This window comes from Lithobates pipiens, unplaced genomic scaffold (assembly GCF_037356315.1).
Source record: "Lithobates pipiens isolate NorthernLeopardFrog02 unplaced genomic scaffold, aLitPip1_a1.2 Scaffold_18, whole genome shotgun sequence".
Classification (NCBI taxonomy): Eukaryota; Metazoa; Chordata; class Amphibia; order Anura; family Ranidae; genus Lithobates; species Lithobates pipiens.
Window position 1 is genome coordinate 289,912,907 of NW_027507758.1, and position 20,512 is coordinate 289,933,418.

At 40.2% G+C, this 20,512-nt stretch overlaps 1 protein-coding gene across 1 annotated transcript in view; it reads left to right on the plus strand.

The window, feature by feature from the left end:
- LAMA4 (laminin subunit alpha 4) overlaps positions 1 to 20,512 on the plus strand; it is a 183,996-nt gene that overhangs the window by 78,187 nt on the left and 85,297 nt on the right. The window contains exons 6-11 of the mRNA XM_077487095.1: positions 3,263 to 3,363; positions 8,028 to 8,208; positions 10,378 to 10,470; positions 13,712 to 13,863; positions 15,140 to 15,250; positions 20,004 to 20,115. Coding sequence (XP_077343221.1) covers positions 3,263 to 3,363; positions 8,028 to 8,208; positions 10,378 to 10,470; positions 13,712 to 13,863; positions 15,140 to 15,250; positions 20,004 to 20,115 — 750 coding nt within the window. The remainder of the gene's footprint in view (positions 1 to 3,262; positions 3,364 to 8,027; positions 8,209 to 10,377; positions 10,471 to 13,711; positions 13,864 to 15,139; positions 15,251 to 20,003; positions 20,116 to 20,512) is intronic.

Below are 20,512 nucleotides of genomic sequence, written 5' to 3' on the forward strand. Positions count from 1 at the left end.
ATGGGGAACCCCATCTGTCTGTTTTTAGTGGACAAGATCGGATGTTGGCGGGTGTCAATGGGCTCATGTCCGTTGACACTAATCGCTCCATAGAGGAGACTGGAGTGTCCGATCAGGTTAATTTGAAAAGCTGACAGGCAGACCTGATGAGTCTGCTAGTGTGAAAAGGGGCCTAAGAAGCAAAGAAAAGTTAGTTGATTGGTTTATAGTTTTAAAGTTTTTATATTTGCATCATGTTCATTAGTTCCAGGAACTATTATGCACAAATGAATGGTTCCCAAACTTTCCGTACTGTCTACAGAGGTCTGCTCAATAATCTTTATTTAATATTAAAGTGTCCAATTAAAATAAATATTCAGTATCTTACATTTAAGGTAACATTTAGGCTGACCTTCTGAGGATACTAGTTGCCTGAATGTCAGGTACATCCAGTGGTTTCCATAGTTTGGAGTTACATAGCTTCCAGAACTGGCCAGCATACTCTAGGTGTGGCCAGAGCAGAGTCTTGTAGAGCGGGAGAATTATCGTTTTATCTTTGGAGTTGATCCCCTTTTTAATGCATGTCAATATTCTGTTTGCTTTGTTAGCAGCAGCTTGGGATTGCATGCCATTGCTGAGCCCATCATCTACTAGGACCCCCAGGTCCTTTTCCATCCTAGATTCCCCAAGAGGATCTCCCCCCAGTGTATAAATTGCATTCATATTTTTGCCACCCAAATGCATTATTTTACATTTTTCTACATTTATATAACCTCATTCATAACCTCATTTGCATTGTAGTTGCCCACCCCATTAATTTGTTCAGATCTTTTTGCTAGGTTTCCACATTCTGCTGTGAAGTTATTGCCCTGCTTAGTTTAGTATCATCTGCAAATACAGAGATTGAACTGTTTACCCCATCCTCCAGGTCGTTTATGAACAAATTAAATAGGATTGGTCCCAGCACAGAACCCTGGGGGACCCCACTACCCAACACTGACCATTCTGAGTACTCACCCTATGGTCCATGCCAACAGACCTTATTTTGTACAGTAAACATTTATGGGGAACTGTGTCAAATACTTTTGCAAAATTCAGATATACCACGTCTACGGGCCTTCCTTTATCTAGATGGCAACTCACCTCCTCATAGAAGGTTAATAGATTGGTTTGGCAAGTACGATTCTTCATGAATCCATGTTGATTACTTCTAATGATACCTTTCTCATTACTAAAATCTTATATATAGTCTCTTATCATCCACTCCAAGAGTTTATATATTATTGATGTTATGCTATCTGGTCGGTAATTCCCATGGATGCATTTTGGGCCCTTTTTAAATATTGGTGCTACATTGGCTTTTCTCCAATCAGCTGGTACAAGTCAGTAGACTGTCAGTAAAAATTAGGAACAATGGTCTGGCAATTACTTGACTGAGTTCCCTAAGTACCCTCGGCTGCAAGCCAGAGTCACTAACATGTATGAAGATAAGTAAATCTGACTTCACTACTCTACTCACTACTACCTCTACATACTTGTACCACAGCCAAGTGAGTAATTGCAGCCTACATAAAGAGAAGTACAGCCAAAGCTCGTTTGGCTGTACTTCTCCTATGGATCACAGGAGTGCAGTTTGTTCTGCACTACCGTGACCTGTTTTCAGCTGACAGTGAGCTGAAGTTGGCTGTTGGCTGACATTACAGAGCTGATCCTGGCTGGGGAAAGATAGTGGCCATATGGTTGGGATCCACCCAGGAGCCTGGACCAGCACCTGGCTCAGCCTTTCAGTAAGCCACTTAGAGCCTGAGCCAGCCAACCCACAGCCCAGCACTCCACTGGGAGTGGGGAGGGCAGAGTAGAGAGCCGGTGACTAAGCAATTAGTAGATCACTCAGTTCTCACCCTTAGAGATGACGGGGGGCAGATTCAGCATTGTGTCTATGCTGCTTCCACCTAGACAAGTATGATTTTTTTAAACAACCCAAACCAATACTTTTCTTTTACACACAGATTTCCTGTATTTCTAAAAATACTAATAACTAAATCTGTGGAAATATCCATATTCTATGCAAGCAGCACATCAAAACAAAATAACAATATGTTATTTGAGAAGGAAAACCCATTTAAGTTTAGTTAAACGAAGGATATAAAAAGTTGAAAAACTCAGCAGCATAGACACACTGAAAAATGTTGAATATGTGCCCATCACTTCAGCTTTTTCATTCTGAGTGATATCACAGGTTCCAGAACCTTCAACATGATTCACTCCAATAGCTACAGAACACTCTGTTCCTGATCATCTCTATGCCTTTCACATTATGATCATTATGAGTCCTGAAGTATGTCAGAAAACTCTTGTCAAGGGTTTGCTTTATTATCAGGTAAGTGTAAATATAAAGGTCTAGAGGTTAAAAACAGTGGAGTGTTTTGTACCTGTTATAAAATAAGCCTCCATATTCAGTATGGTGTTTCTACAAAAAGATATTGGTCAGGTGGGTTCTGGAGAAGTTGTAATACCCCAAAATAAAATATTAATTAGTCTATATCACTACTGACACAGCTGATTCAAACGTTTATTAGCTGAATATATGTAAGAAAGGCACTGACTGAATGAAATTAGCCATGGTACCTGCATAACTTAGGGAAGTCAGTAATTAAACTGAAGAATTGAAAGGCCTGGATTACTAAAATGTTTAATAATCTGTTAGAGACCATGGTCATTCTAACTCCTACAGCCTAGGGTGCATGAAATGTCACCATCAGTCCATCAGTTTAACATCACTGCCTTAGGATAGCCATACATGCCTCATTTCCTCTTGTTCAGCCTACAGACTGAAAGGGAGAAAATCAACTGATTTTCCCATCCACGGTAAACAGCGTGGATAGAAGGATCTCCATTGCTGGCTATTGTATAGCCCAGTGATGGTGAATCTTGGCACCCGAGATGTTTTGGAACTACATTTCCTATGATGCCCAACTACACTGTAGAGTGTATGAGCATCATGGGAAATGTAGTTCCAAAGGTTCGCCATCACTGGTATAGCCAAACAATGACTGCATTTGATAGGATTTTCTACCTGGCTCAGTCAGTTTCTAAATCATCTTTAGTCGAGCTTGGTGATACTTGCACAGCCACACAAAGCTTAAATTTCAGCTGATTCAGCAGAAATCTGTTTAAATTCAAATTATTTATGGCAAGCTTTAGACATTTTATAGGTTTTCATTAAATTGCTGATTGCTATGACTGCACATAGATACATTCACAACCTTTATTACTATTTCAGCGTGTCGCTGTTCAAAATGTGGTACAGATTCCTGCAGTGATATCACAGGAAAATGCCACTGCAAACCAGGTGTAACTGGAGTAACTTGTGACCGCTGTCAAGTGAGTATTAGGTTCTATATCTGGAGACATCCAATTATTGGATTATTGGGATTTTATGCATTCTTTTTCAGCTATAATGTTAAACATTGTCTACTGTATCAGTGCCATACTAATAAAGCCTCAATACATAAAAGTTATACGCATGGTTTAACCATCCAATGTCATCATGTTACACCTTCTTCTTTTCTCAGGCCATTTTGTAATTTTTGCTTTGATAGTTTGACTGTAATTACTCCGTAACACTGTATCCAAATTTATTTTACATCATTTTTTGAGAATGACAGAATTTTCTATTGTGGTATTTACTAACCACTTTTTATTTTTTATTTTTACCATATAAAGAAAAAAAAGAACAAAAATAAATAAATACAACCTGTTTCACTTTCTGTTTTTAAAACATATCAAATAAAAATGTTAGGACAGTAAAAATGCCAACAAAATGATCTCCATTTGGAAAGCAGACCCCAAAGTCAACTCATTTTTTGCATGCTGGTATAAAGGTAGTTAATCACAACCTAACAGGGTCACTTCAAATATGACTTCAGCATACTCAGTCAGAACTGGGGTGCAAGCAGGGTCAGGTATGAGAGAGGAGCCCAAAAGTGTGGTGTGACCTCTTTGCTGACCCAAGGATACCTACATAGCATAAGGGTGAGAGGCCTTTGTGGTAAAGGTGCTTGCTGTTTCTGAACTTTGATGCCCCCAGAAAAATCTGCCCAGGATGCTTTGAGAGTGTTTCCTTGTGGATTACAAATACTCTCACTTTGAAAGTAGTGTAAGTTTATGGGTCCCACCAATGTCAAACTGTTTATCTGTTCTTCCACTGGCCATTGGTACAGATAGGCCCTAGAAACAGTAGCTAGGTAATAGTGTTTATAACAGCTGCTGGTGTTCTCTTTTAGCGTTATTTCTCTACTATGATTTATTACATTGTTGTCAGCCAGGTTATTCTGACTTATCCACTCAATGCGTTTGGAAAGGCCACTTTCAGGTGATAGCATAGAACAAGAGTCATAGACCCTGTCGGGTTAAACCTGTTGTTGCTCTAGCTGTCTAAGCTAATTGTTCATTTGCAGGGCTTGTCCTGGTCCTAATAAAACCCTTTACATTGTTACTAGTGTGTTGGTGAGCATCAGTTTCAGACCAGTGCAAGTCAACACTGAGGCATGGCAGAAGGACCCAGCAATCCATTGGTTACTTCAGAAGTTTGGAATGCCTGAGATTAGGCATAATAAGGATGTTCCTGCAAGGTTTATCATGCAGCTTTACCCCAGGGGTTTCTTGCCTTTTTACCAGGAGGATAGGGCTAGAACTCAAGTCTGGGTTCTATCTTGCCATTTATGGTTAAGCCTCCATTCCTTGCAATGTCCTTGTATGGGGACTTCCCCTGTACTTTATCCATGTGCCTTGTGACTTGTCTGGTCAGAGTTTGGTTCCCACTGCATTCATAGGAACCACTGTTTGGACTCCTTGGAGTAATTATTTTACTCTAATTCATCCTCAAGTGGTTCTTCCCTGATGTTAATTTTCTCTGTGAGATAAGTGTTTGCTCTTATTCCCTTTCAGTCCATGAAACCTCATACCTGTAAAGGGATCAGGTGGGTTAGACCTAAGACTTAATTCTGACCTAGGGCAATTTCTGTTCCTCTTCTCAAGCAGGACATCCTTCTTGAGTCCCTCTGTCCATGTCCACTTCTCTGGGAGGAGTCTCTCTTCCTTGTTTGACTACAGTTCAGACTGTGATTCTCTGTCTCCTAGCTACTGACTCCTTTTGGTCTTCTCGGACTGACCCTGTAGGGTTTCTCGTCAGGGCTAGATCTAGGGGGTGCGGGGTGGGCTATGCCCCCCCCCCAGATTTCAGTAGTGCCCCTTCCAAGGCAAACTGCTGCCCTCCTCCACCTTGGACACTGTGCTGCTCTACCATATTTCAGACAGCTGCACTTTCCCTGTCATTGCAGCTCTACAAAAATAAGTGCACTCCCGAGTTTGGAAGACCATCGGATTAGCAGGGGGGCCCAGTGGGTCGGTGGAGGCTGCCTGTACCTGCCCCCTGTCTAATAAGTTTAGGTTGTCCCTCTGGGATCTTTACTGGCTCCCGAGGCAGCTGGAGTTGGTTGGTGGGGCTGGGGGTTTGGCTGCCTCCATCACTCCCTCCACAGACTCTTTCACTCAGGCTGATCTCTCAGCTGAAGAAGGTAAAAGTGGAGGAACCCACTCAGGAGTCCTTAACTCTAGCCATGCTGTAAGTGGCTGAGCACACTGTCACTACATACAGCCCCAGCCTGCCTGCCACTATACTGCCACTATACTGCACTAGTCTGCCACTATACTGCCCTAACCTGCCACTATACTGCCACAACCTGCCACCATACTGCCCTAGCTTGCCACTATATTGCTCTAGCCTGCAACTATACTGCCATTATACTGCCACAGCCTGCCACTATACTGACCTAGCCTGCCACTATACTGTCCTAGTAAATGTGTAAAAGTGGCCTTCACGCTACTCAAAAAAATAATGTGCGAAAAGCATACAAAACACACCAGACAAAAAAAACTAATCTCCGTGAATAAAAAGTGATATAATGAACCCAAAACCAGCTGCAAAATCTAAACGTGTTCACAAAACACTAAAACAAGATAAAAACAATATAAAGTGATTCTGCGCAGTAATGTGTCAAGTGTCAGCTTACAGCAAGTGTTGTTGCTGAAATAAATTTATAGAAAGTCCTGAAAACTAGTAAACAATTAAAATGAATTGTTAAGATGATAAAAGTCCATATATACATATGCATAAGCTTCTTCTGTGTATATTAATTGCCTCTACTGGAAAATTAGCTCACAGAACTCTCACCTCAAATCTGAGTATAAACAACATTACATTGAATAATGCAGATAGACTTTAACCTTCCTATGATTCAATTCCACAACTTTCCACTGGGGCGTCTCCGTCTTTAAATTGCTGTCTTGGTGCCTTACATGCGGTCCCTACATCCGGTGATGGACACAGCGTGCCCGACCTTATCTGTGAGTAGATGTATTGTCTTCAGGGCTTTGGGTCACTTGCTGTAGGCTGAGACTTGGCACATTACTGTGCAGAATCACTTATAGTGTTTTTACTATACTGTCCTAGCCTACCCATATACCGCCACTGTACTGCCACTATGCTGCCCTAGCCTGCCACTATACTGCCCTAGCCTGCCACTATACAGCTCTAGTCTGCCACTATACTGCAACAGCCTGCCACTATACTGCCACCATATTGCCACTATGTTGCCACTATACTGCCACAGCCTGCCACCATACTACCACTATGCTACCCCAGCCTACCACTATACTGCCCTAGCTTGTCACTATACTACCCCAGCCTGCCACTACTATACTACCCTAGCCTGTAATTATACCACTCTAACCTGGTGCTATTTTGCCCTAACCTGTCACTATACTGCCCTAGCCTGCCACTATACTGCCCTAGACTGCCACTATACTGACCTAACCTGGCACTATACTGCCATAGCCTCCCTTAGACCTCTGTCCTCAGATCTGCTAACCCCTATCCTCAGATCTGCTGATCCCTGTTCTTTGTCCTGTGGACCCCTGTACACTGTTCTATAAGTTAATAGCTTCTGTATACTGCCCTACAAATCGCTGACCCTATCATCTGTCCTGCTGACCCCCTGTACTCTGCCCTTCTGACCCCCTATCCTCTGCCCCTCTGACATTTTTAACTGCACCCCCACATTAGACAGATTAGATCCATCCTGGTTTATAATTCTGCGTGGCCCAAACTGTTCAGATATGAGGATCTGTTTTTTCCTTTCCCAGTAAAGACATACTTTACAGGCTATGTGAGTGATTCTTGATCTCATGACACCAAGTATTAATTTCCCAATGCAAGGGTACCACTTGTTCTTTAGTTGTCACCACTTTTCTACCAAGTGGAGGTTGTAATATCAGCTAGTGTCAGCTTCAGGCATAAGGCCCTTCAGGTGGATTTTGAGCTTCAGGGAATCCCCAGTTTTTCTACTGTTCACTCTGGACTTTTTACCAAAAGTGAAAAAAGATGTGACCCTCAACAGACAAGAAAGAAAAAAAGGATTTTGAAAATCCTTTTCTTGGAGTCAATTGAAACAATTTAAGGTTGAACTGGATGGACTTGTGTCTTTTTTCAACCTGACTAACTATGTAACTATGTAACTATGTAATTGAGGGACACAGGTCCTGTCCCTATGAGTTTTTGATCATGCTCTCGGTACTGCTTTGCTACAAAAATTAGGAGAGGTTATTCTGGGCTGGCCTACATTTTTGTGTTATGTCCAATCCTCCTGGAGGTGGCAGTTTAACCTGAAGGTGAAAGACTTCTTGTGTCCCTCAAAATTTTTACAGTAAGTACAAAAATCCTATTCCCCTTTTTAAATAACTTTGTACCCCAAATGGTACAACTAATTTAAAATGTATCTGTAGTGATATAAAGAATTCTAAATGTTTTTCTTTTCCATTGCATTGCTTAGAGTGAATAGAAATAAATAGATTCTGATTTCTTTCCTTGATTCTTATTCCATTCTATAATAATTTTGATACATATTTTACACATGTGGTTTTGTACTCTGCCAAGTGGTAAAATCAAATATGGAATAAACCATCATTCTCTTCTCATATATCTCTAGATTGGATACTACGGCTTTGAAAGTTGCTTAGGCTGTCAGAAGTGTAAGTGCAATGCTGCTTCCATAGATAACAACTGTGATCCCATAAGTCAACAGTGTAAATGTAGACCTGGATCAGGGGGTCTGAAATGTGATAGATGCAAGTCTGGATACTGGAATTATGGGTCATCTGGCTGTCAAAGTAAGTTCCAGCAGAAGCTAAGTACCGTATGTCAATGAGGGTTATTGCTCAAAGCCAGCCAAAACAGGTTTCAGGAGCTCACTATATATTTGTTAAAGCTGTGAGGGAAATGAGAGGAGACACAATATAATACAATCCAGGTTTACTGCCCTTTTTTATGATAACTCCAGATAACCAGCTAAATGAATTAAAAGGGTTGATTTTGATTAGTCCTCATTGAATAGGGATTTCTCTACAACTAAAAGTTATGTATTCTACAGGTAGTTTTAAGTAGGACAGCTTTCCTTTGATATAGGTAATTATGACATATTTGGCCTTCCCAAGTTTGACAGAGCCCCACACAAATTGTCTACTTATTTTCATGATGGGTAGCTGAAAAATTATTACTGTTGCTATAAAGGGTATATTTATTTTGAATAAAATAGTAGAATAGTACTATAGTAGAATTGACCTATTAAAAATGTAAGTTTTCCACCCAGGATGTACTGCACCAGTTTAATCTCCTCCATGTTGTCAGTTATCTGGTAATCTGAGAATCCTCCTGGTGATGCATGAGTGCTAATACAAAATGACAGTAGAGAGAAGTTTCTTACTGTCACAAATTAGATGTATACCTGTCTTGGAAGAGTGAGATTGGTGGTTCATAAAGTGGAGAGAGGGAGTTAATTTAGGAAGTACACTTCCATTGACTCTGTGTGGTGTACTTTTGATTCTGACTAGAGTGGATCACAAAGAAGAAGAAATTAATATAAACACCAACAACATTCTCCATCTTAAAATCCCAACCTCGTGTTGAGAATTTGGCTATTCTACACCTGCCTAATAGCTTGTATGCAGAGTTCATTGACAGGTGCACAGAGTTTATGGACATTGATCAGCTTGCTTCAAGCTACTTTTGCATTTTGATTGACTTTTATGAAGAAAAAAGCAGTTCTGAAGTTAGCAAAACTCTACGTACACAGGCCAGCCTTAACTTACCTGCCCTCATGCAATGTTTGTAAGCTCACTGGCCAGCACTGCCACCTTTGCCAGGTCTTCTTCTAGATTTGGCACCTTCGGTCATCTTGATTAACAAGAATGACATAACTCCCACACATACGCACAGGAGTTAATCCTTCACAGCACCAACATTATATGTCTCTTCAGTAATAAAAAGCCTGCTTACTCACAAAATGGTATGGGGTAGCTGCGGGATGCAAAATTCTGGTTTAAAGTGGTATTAAACTCAAAACCAAAAATATTATATATTACAGCTTACCAGTCATTATATGTTGTGGTTGCATTCGTTTTATTTTTTAGCCTTTTGATCCCTGTTTTTACCTGGTGATCAGCCAATTACCTATTCCTGTATTAAAGTACCTCCTCTCTGGATGAACCACAAGAGCACCATTGGACAGCATCATTATCAATCTGGGCAAAGGGGAGTATTAGATGCACTAACAGATTTAGATACACAAACATAATGAAGCTGTACCCCAGCTAACACTTTAAAGCAGTTACAGTATTTACATAAATAAAAACCATGTATTGTATGCACCCCTGTCAGGGGTATCTGTTACATTGGCATAATGGCTGGTTCTGTTGAAAAACAACACTTAATGGGCAGTTCACCAGGTGAAAATAAAGGAAAGAAGTCCTAAAAAAAAACTGATGCAGCCATCACATCTAATAATTGGTAAGCTGCAATATAATAAATGTTTGCTTTTGGGTTTAATAAGGAGGTGGAGTGAAAATCAGAGGAGTTATGTGCAACTTACATTTTTCAGATAGAGACAAGTGTATTACTTCCCTCTGCCCTAGTGAACAGGTAAACAGGTTAAGAGTATCCCTTATCAGTTCACTAGAACTGTAGTGCATACGTAAACATTATATTAGGGTTTTAATGCCATGGCTATCATTTATAATCTTTTCTACAAAAAAATCCAGGAATGGCAAAATGGTGGTGTACCACTGTTGCAACTAATGAATGTTTGCTGCTATTTATCCTGGTAGAATTCACAGTTAAAGCAATTCAGATAAGGCTATAACCTTACATAGTGATGAACATAGTTTTTAGAATACACAGATGTTTGGCATTATGTGTAATCTTAAACATGTGTATGTCTTTCCTGTCTTAGAGTAATGTACTCATTTTGTGTATAATTATTGCCTTTTTTGCATGTCTTGTAGAATGCAACTGTGGTGGTGGACCGTGTAACAATAAAACAGGAGAATGTCTACTAGAAGATCCTGATTCCCCAAGTGGATCAGGCTGTTCATTTGGTAAGTTGTAAAGTAAAGATAAAGGAAAGTTGAGTCCTTCTCTTGTATCTTCAAAGGCTGTCATTAAATTTATATGGAAGAAAATCCAGTCACAGGTCACCTAGAGTATATATATATCAATGGCGTAACTAGAACCTTCAGGGCCCCGATGCAAGAAACCATGAAGGGCCCCCCTGAACCCCAGCCAGGGCCCTTCCCTCCGAATCTGGCGGTGGAACTCCAGGGTGTGGTCACAGGTATGACCTTTGTGAGCCCTGTAGTTCCACCACTGGCATCAGTAGTTTTTTTTCTTATTTTATTTTTTATTTTTAGGTGCCCCATTGGGTGCCCCATCCCTAGGCAGGATGGGGTCCCCGTCCCCAGAAGAGATGAGGTCCTTTTCTCCAGGGCAGATGAAGTTACTGCCCCCAGGGGAGATGGGGGTCCCTGTCCCCACGTGAAAAGGGGCCCCTGTCCCCAGGGGGAGATGGGGGGGTAAGAACAGACATCGGGCTGAGCGGCAATGCATGGAGCAGGAGAGGGTACTCTGAGGAGCCAGCCGAGGACACAGGTCATGAGGGGAATGCACAACTAAAGAGCAGCCAGTGCGATAGTCGAGCATGGAGCTCTGCTAGTCATCCTCCACCTCCAGCCACCCGTGTGCATGGTGCACTGGTACCCCTAGCTGCCTATGCTGCTGCCAGCCATATGTAGAGGGGGCTGCATGGACCCCCTGCAGCACAGGGCCCAGTTGCGGTCGCGACTGCTGCACCCCCTATAGTTACGCCCCTGATATATATATATAAACTATATTACCAAAAGTACTGGGACGCCTGCCTCTACACGCACATGAACTTTAATGACCTCATATATGGACTTCTGGAAGAATGGTCAAACATTCCTATAGACAAACTCCTAAACCTTGTGGACAGCCTTAATATTGAACCCTAGGGACAAAGACTAGGATGTCATTAAAGTTCATATGTGTGTAAAACAGGTGTCCTAATACTTTTGGTAATATAGACGGTTATTTACAAAAGGCAAATTCACTTTGCACTGCAAGTGCACTTGGAAGTGCAGTCGCTGTAAATCTGAGGGGAGGATCTGAAATGAGGGGAAGCTCTGCTGATTTTATTATCCAATCATGTGCAAGCTAAAATGCTGTTTTTTATTTTCTTTGCATATCCCCCTCAGATCTACAGCGACTTTACTTCCAAGTGCACTTGTAGTGAAAAGTGGATTTGCTTTTCGTAAATAACCCCCTGTGTGTATATTACTTTCCAGATAGCACAATAGACTACTGGTAGTGCAAAAAAATGTTTTGTGACCTGGAAAGTAAAAAATATAAACAAATATACGTACACAAGCTAGATTTTGCACTTTTCAGTTTTAGTAAATCAACTCTATGTCACATTGGCCAATCCGTGCTTCATCAGTGTGTCTGAGTTAGAGATGCTTAAAATGCTAAAATGCTTAAAATGCTAGGTGGTAGCAAAATTCCTGTTTCAGTAGAGAGAAGGATTGAGAGGTGTTCTGTGAGTTCCATGGATGAAAATACTACAGACCCAATCTAGCCCATTGGGGTAATTAGGGGAGTTGATCTGGGTCAATTTTGGAAGAATGTGCAGACATTGTTTATAAGATTTAGGGGATATAGCTAAGATGGAGTTACCATCAGCAGTATTACCAGATTATGCATTCTCTAGGCATATATCTTTTCCAATTCTACATTTTTATGCTACCATTTCAGCTCCGGAAGGTTTTACCCACTTCCTAATCAGGCCATTTTTAGCGATACAATATTTGAACAATTTTGACAATTGTGCGGTCATGCAACGCTATACCTAATAAAAATTGATGTCCTTTTTTTTTTTTCCCACAAATAGAGATTTCATTTGGTGGTATTTGCTCACCTCTGTGGTTTTTGTTTTTTTGCACTATAAACAAAAAAAGACTGACACTGTTGAAAAAAGAAACAATGGGGGTTATTTACGAGAGGCAAACCCACTTTGCACTGCAAGTGCACTTAAAAGTGTACTGAAAGTGCACTTGGAAGTGCAGTTGCTCTAAATCTAAGGGGTAGATCTGAAATGAGAAGCTCTGCAGATTTTATCATCCAATCATGTGCAAGTTAAAATGCTATTTTTTATTTTCCTTGCATGTCCCCCTCAGATCTACAGCGACTTTACTTTCAAGTGCACTTGCACTGCAAAGTGTATTTTCCTTTAGTAAATAACCCCCAATATTTTTTACTCTCTGTTATAAAACACACCCAATAAAAAAAAAAAACATTTAAAATCGAATTTCTTCATCAATTTATGCCAATTAAATACATATCTACAATCTATGGGATAGATTTAGGGACTTTTTTATTGTTTTTACTAGTAATGGCAGTGATCAGTGATTTTTAGCAGGGCAGCGGGCAATTCTGACACTAAGGCCGCGTACACACAGGTGGACTATCCGTCCAACTAAGTCCGTCAGACAATCCGACAGACAGTCCGTCCTACTTTTGAATGAATGGACTTGACCACACACGACGAACAGACAGTCCGCTGAAAGCTTGCGCGATGACGTGTACGGCACGTACGACGGGACTAGAAATTCCGTGTGTACGCGGCCTAAGTGACACTTTTTGGGAACCAGTGACACCAATACAGTAATTAGTGCTAAAAAACATTCACTGATTATTGTATGAATGACATGGGCAGGGAAGGGCAGGCATGCCCCACCTAGACCAAGTGCACAAAATCACGTACAGGTATGTGATTTTGCACTGCCGGGCCGCTCCGCCATAGTATGTGTATGTGAGGCAGTCTGGAAGCAGTTAATTGCTATATTTAATGCAGCATCTATACTGATATGTATGATTTTTGCACTTTTGTGTCCTATGTTGTAATTTTAAGATTAGTTTGGGGGCCAAATACCAATTGGATTGTTTTACTACAGGCATATATTATATTTTACCATAGCACAGATCACAAATGAGTATGGAAATGATCACAAATGAGTATGGAAATGATCACAAATGAGTATGGACGTGATCTGTACTATGGATGTTACTAGTCAAGTGATAACACTGTCACATGTTTCTACCTACATATCTTAATCTTTTAAATGTGTTAATATAGAATAACATGTACCTGTGTGTCTTGATTTACGTAATAAATGACATTATTAAAAAAACTTTCTTTATGTTATACATAAACATATTGCCCTGTACATATTCTGAAACTAACAAATTGTTCTTCTGTTTCACTAGATTGTGATAAATGTATCTGGGACCTTATTGATGACCTCCGAATCAGTGATTTATTAATAAATGAAACCAGGTCAACAATAAGGAACATATCCACTGGAGTGGCAGTTAACAGACTCCTCAGTGACATTAACTCATCAGTCATCCTATTCACGGTATTGATGCTGATCACTTTTATTTTACTGGTTTACAGTTTGCCATTGATTGCTGTCTCTGTAATAAGATCGCTAATGTAATTTATCATAGAAATGCATTGAGGGGAAAAGTTTCTACAAAAACATTGTGCAAAAATAATTTTTTTATTATATTATTCCCAAAAAGGCAGGACAAATACCATGGTGATATTGTAGCTCACCAATCATAGATATACTGTACAATCATACAGTCTTTACTTTATTTCATATGGTATCACAAAGATATAATACAAAGCAAGGATTATTATCTCATTCTAAAGTTGTACATACAAAAAGATTAAAGAACATTATATACATTACAGCACTATTTTGTTTGTAAGTGGCCTTTTCCCCCCCATACAAATAAATACTTGGGTAGATCGTTGGAGTCACCTTATACCTTAGGGCAGGGATTCTAAACCAGGGTTCCTCTGGAAGTTGTTAGTTGTTCCTTGAGCTGTGGCTAATTGACCTCCCATCTTACGTTGCTTTAATGGCTCCATGGCCAACACCACTTGATATGACACCAATGAACATTTAGCTGTCTGTGGCATTCTGACCACCACTGTAAGAATGTAATTATTCCAATTGAATACCAATGTAAGGGACATTCTTCCCACTGATCACCAACATAAGGAGCATTCTTCCCAATTTCCACAAATGTAGGGAGCATTCTTTCCCACTGACCCCTGATTAAATAATTTTGCCATGGGTTCCCTGAGACCTGTAAATAATTTCAAGGGTTCCTCTGGAGTAAGAGGTTAAGAAATGCTTTTTTAGGGGGTTTTGTATTAACCAAAATTTCTCTTTGCTTTTTTTTGTAGGAGTTGTCAGTAAAACACATAGGCAGTGTATTGTACCAAAGAAAAGTGTTTATCATAGAGAGCAAAATAAATGGGGCCCACAAGGATGAATTTAAACCTGGGGGCTCAGGGTTGTCAGCGATATATTGCTTGCTGGTGGCTTTTACATGTATGACTAATGAGATATGATCTTCTTCTTTTAGTAACATAAAATTCCACACAATAGAAACCTTTTTTGCATGGACTAATGTGTAGGGGGACAAGTATACCAGTCATATCTCCCTGTACCATTTCCTTTTGGCTGCCTTTGGCGCCTTGCTGATATTTCTATTATGTATTTATAAATGCAAGTGGATATATATCATTGGCTGGCATAAGTACCCCATATATTGCAATAACCTTCTGTTTTGTGAACATACTGCAAAATGTTATCAGCTCAATTATATAATTTAAAGGAAAATCTTCAAGAAAAGAAGAATCAGTCATTGTTTGAAGATCTCCAGATCTCTAACATTGAAACAGAAGTGGAACTAATTCAAGCTGAAGTCAATGAAATTACTGAGAAGGTAAGTACATATATAGACATCTTATCCTGTTTTTATATTAGTATATTGACACATAATTGCACAAAATGCTTAATCATTTTTTTACCATCTTTCAAAATTCAACCAGAATGGTCTTCATCAAATAAATATATAAACGTATGCCTCTAATGGCAACTAATAACATTTTATTTGAAGAAACAAATAGCCCCTTTCACACGTTTGGCCCACTTGGATCCACCTCTTCGTTTTTCAGGTGGATTCGAGTGGACCACTCATTGACTTCTATGGGCAGGTGGATGGCAGCGGAGATGTGTCCGCTGACACCCGCCTGCCATCCGATCCAACAAGATCCGCTGAAAACAGACAGATGACAATACGTTCGCCATCCATAGGATCGGATAGGATTGGATGAAAACGGAAAGGCTGTGTGTTTTCATCCAATCTTCTCATAGAGGAGAGATGGGGTTTGACAGGTCGGTCCCTGCACAGTGAACAGAGACAGACCTGTCATCTGCCTGCTCAGTGGGGATCAATGGAGTGATTCCCTGCTGAGCTGGCAGAGTCCATCCAGCATATCCTCCCCGTGTGAAATGGACCAGTTTTTTACAGTTTTTCAGCTTTGGATTTATGTATTGCACTAATGTTGTCTTCAAAAAAAAGGATGGAACCCCTTATCCTCACCCCTTAGCCTCAGAAGATACACAGAGATTAAACAATGTTGTTACTGTTTAGAAAGTGCACATCATGTTAGATTTTTTTCATTCCTGTTTCAGCTGTGGGAGGGGAGCCTTGGCATACACTGTGTGACAACTGATTGAAGGAAAGGCACAAACCACCTCTCCACATAGGCAGAGAAAAGAAGGAATGTGCAGAGCTGTGCTGTAAAAAGACCAGCTCTTTGTAAATCTATTCATAGCAAACTCCCCAACCAATTTTTCATCTGCTTTTATTTCCTGTGTCGGAGAACTTGTCAGAAGTTATCATGCTGATAACAGAAGAACAGAACAGCATAAAGACACTAGACTTAAGGCTTTGGAGAGAGAGAAGTAAACAATATAGATATATGTGCCCAGGTCAGATTTCATGAATTAGATTTACATTCACTTTAAGGTAACAAGGTGATACATATATTGCTTTATTCGGTACAAACAATGGATTCTCTTGCTGGTAGTGTCTTGAAAAGATATTTTTTTTCTATGTAATATTTAAGCAAAAGGTCTAAGAAAAGAAATAATTTTATCAGTGTTAGTTTTTAAACAGGTGTTACTGTTGATAAGTGCATGTTTTATTCTATAATTTCTCCTGTGTAAACTGACACTAACATGTTGTTACTATTACAAAGCATAGCAAAGTTATTTACAGATGGAAAAAAAAGCCAATTTTTATGTTGCACTTTTTTAAATGAGTCACAAATAAAATTAAGGAACAAAAACTAAAAAAAAAATAAAAAAAAAGTTTAACTATCAATAGTAAAAATTCATAAGTGATATAATAGCTAAGGGGAGAAAGGAATTAATTAGCACTGATTACGGTTAAAGTGTTACTAAACCCAGGACCCTGCATTAACGATATCTGGTCTCCCACAGTACACAGAACATGGAAATGCAATTATTTTAGTAAACATAAACTGCTAAATCCCTTTTCTCATCAGTAGTATACAGCAGTCTTGTGACTGTTGTGTGTCTGGCTGAACACTGGTTAGGCTTGTAAGAGGAGTTTTCATTCTCCTCTGATTGCCCTATGAGGCTGCAGGACCCTGACCCTCTGTCTGGACCGTGCTGGTGGACCCTGTACTGATCACATGCAGCCTCCCAAGAACAAAAAAAAACTCTCTCTAGCAACACACACCAAACTGAGCATGTGCAGGGTGCCCCCAAGGCTCTGTACTATCAGCAGATGGATTGGGGACTGTGAAAGAAGGGGAGGATCAGAGAAGACAGGATCAAACAGCCTTTTTACACAATGCATAGGATTAATCCCTTAGGTCACACAGTGAATATAACAAGCATGCTTTACTGCATTAACAGACTGGTTTTACTGTTGTGGGTTTAGTAAATCTCTACCTATGACGTTGAATAGAAATCGTTTTTTTTTCTTTATTATTATTTTACTAGCTTTTTAACTTACAAGATTTTTTTCTTAACTGAAATTATTTGCAAATCAAATGTTATACCTTTGATCTGCTATGAATAAACCAGAGAAGTTAAAGCGAAGCAATAATAGCATTGCTTCATTGTAACTCTTCTTGACACTGCACACACTCTTCTGTGGGTCAGTTTACACAAGAGCATAAAAATCTTCTCCTGTGCAAACAAAGCTAGTCCTGGCTGTCCTATGCAGCTGGAGAACTGCAAGGGAGGAAGAGGGTCTTGAATGCGCTACAGATGCCCAAAGTATGTAGCTGACATTTATTTGGGTGTGTGTAGCCCGCTCATGTCTATAGCTGGTTAAAGATATCTTACTCAACTTAAAGAACAAGTTAACATAAGACCCCTTTCACACCAAGGGCGTTTTGCAGGCGCTATAGCGTTAGAAATAGCGCCTGCAATCTGCCCTACAACAGCTGCACCATTGTCTGTAGTATGGTGTGCTGGCAGGACGTCAGGAAAGGTCCTGCCAGCAGCTTCTTTGGAGCGGTGAAGGAGCGGTGTGTTTACCACGTTTTACCGCCGACGCTATGGGCGGCGTGGTGTGAAAGGGGTCAAACTATGCAAAGTATATGCAAAAAGGATAGTAATAATATTTTTGGCTATGGTTTGGCAAGGATAGAATTCATCTTGCAAAACATTAGCTATAACAAAACCCTCTTGTTTGAACATATTCTCCTGCTTCAAGACCAGTGAGTCTCTCCACAATGATATGCTTATCTAATGGTTTCTAGTAGACAGGTGACTCACCTATTAATCCTCTATAATCCTATAGAAGAACACTGCCAACTGCACAGTTTTAAGCCTTTAAGGTGCATCTTTACGCATAATCTTTTTATAATTTTGGATTTGGGAAGGGATAGACCATCCGTTGCTGTCCGTGTCCCCATTGCGGAGATTCACCTCTGTCTTTGTCCTGTTGACAATTTGTCTCCTTGTTAAAGAAAGTAAGGGAAAAATCTAAACTTTTAGAGTTGTCCCCAGAAAATAATGTGAGAAAATCTTCCAATGGAACACTTGTTCCATAGACAACTGTCTGAGGAGAGAATTCCCCTGACTTAAAGTGATTGTAAACCTTTTCCTATACCCAGTGAAGTGAACAGCCTCAGATGATACACAGGGATGAAACAAATCTACCTATATAAGTTTTACTTGTGCATGTGCTGTCTTCAAATTTCTAGACTCTTTACAATGTGCATATAATGTTAGAAATGTTTCTTCCTGTTTCAGCAGTTCGAGGGGAGTCTGAGCTTACACAGTGTGTGAGTTGATTGGAGGAAAGGCACTCCCCTTCCATATAGGCGGAGGAGCAAAGAAACTTAGGCCACGTACACACGCGGGGACTGTTCGCCTAACTTTGTTCGTCAAACAGTTTGAGCGGACAGTCCGCTCAAAATTAGCATGGACGGACTTGGCCACACACGACGAACGAAACAGTCCGCTGAAACTTGCGCGATGACGTGAACGGCACGTACGACGGGACTAGAAATACGACGTCCTATACACTGCAATGCAACCTTCGCCGTGTAAATCCTTTCTGAGCATGCGCGGAACTTAGTTTGACGAACAAGCCTACACACGGGCGGACTGTCCGCTCAAACCAAGTTTCAGCGGACAGTTTTACGGAATTTCCGAAAAACTTTGTTCGTCAGACTGTCCGCTGAAACTGTCCGCTGAAGCCCACACACGAGCGGACTGTCCGCCGAAACACTGTTCAGCGGACAAAGTTGGGCGAACAGTCCCCGCGTGTGTACGCGGCCTTACAGAGCTGTGCTGTGAAAAGACCAGCTCTCTACTTATCTGTCTCTGCGTTCCCTCCCTGACACAAATTTCCAGCTGATTTTATCTCCTGTGTCTAAGAGCTTGTCAGAAGTTATCATGCTGATAACAAAGGAACAGAGCAGCAGAAAGATACGGGACTCATGGCTTTGGATAGAGATAAGTAAACATTACAGGTAGATGTGCCCAGGTCAGATTTCATGAATGGGGTTTACATCCACTTTAAGGAAATTTCCTCTAATTACTACTGCGTTTATGGAGCATACATTTTCCTAATGGTACATAAAGAACACAAAATAAACTAGCAGGTTTTTAACCATTACCCCTGACAGGGCTTTTAACCATTCCCTACTGTAAAAAAATGATGGTTTGTTGTGTTTTCAGCCTGGCTTGGAAAGCTGATGGTGGACTTGGTGCCAACCCCTCTAGGCCAGGATTTCACCATTACAGCCTCCAACCAATGTGGTTGTACACTTTAACCTAAATACAGGGAAATGTGTGGCACAATAATTATGTAACAGTCAAATAACTCATTTTGCATACAATGATGGTTTCTTTTAAATCTGTAGTAGCTTCATGATTTTTATTTTAAGTTTAGTGTATTTTCATTGGTTAGTTTATTTATTACTGAAAACATATCAATGCAAATGTTGTAACATAATGTGTATGTCATGTGTATGGTTGCTGCAATACATTTTAAATATACTGTAAATCTATGCCTCCATGTGATTAATGTGGAATCATGGGAGGGGGGGGGGGGCAGTATGCATCCAGCTGTGCATGGAATGTATTGTGTACTCTTACAGATTATGACAATGTGAACTTATGCTGACACTGGCCATTTGCAGGGAAATCTTACAGAGATGAAAGGCCAGCTGATACACAAGGAAACTATGGAAACAATGAGCCGTGCAAAGTTAACTGCAGAACAAGTTAGTGACATAGAAGATGCGATTAATGGTACGAAGCATATTTTTCTTCATACTGTTATTTTAGTGTGTATCATTCAGCAATATGCAAGAGACAGAATGTAGGTCCAAAGGTCCAGATTATGGACGCATCCCTGAAAAACAAGAAGATATTTCAGTTTTATATTTATTTCCAGATAGATACTTTTTATAATGTAGTGAAGTGCTCTAGTAAAGCAGCAATAGTGTGCAACATCTTTAAAGAGCTATGTCAAAGAATATGTCACAGAATAAAAGGACACATAAGCATGTTAGAAACAGCTTAAGCTAAAGTATTGGCATCTGTACTGGCAAGATGGCACCCAGTCACTGCCCAGCGTGATGACTTCACAAAGTCCCGTCTTCCTTTTAATCTATGGGTGCATTCAGTATTCCTTTTTTTAAGTTAA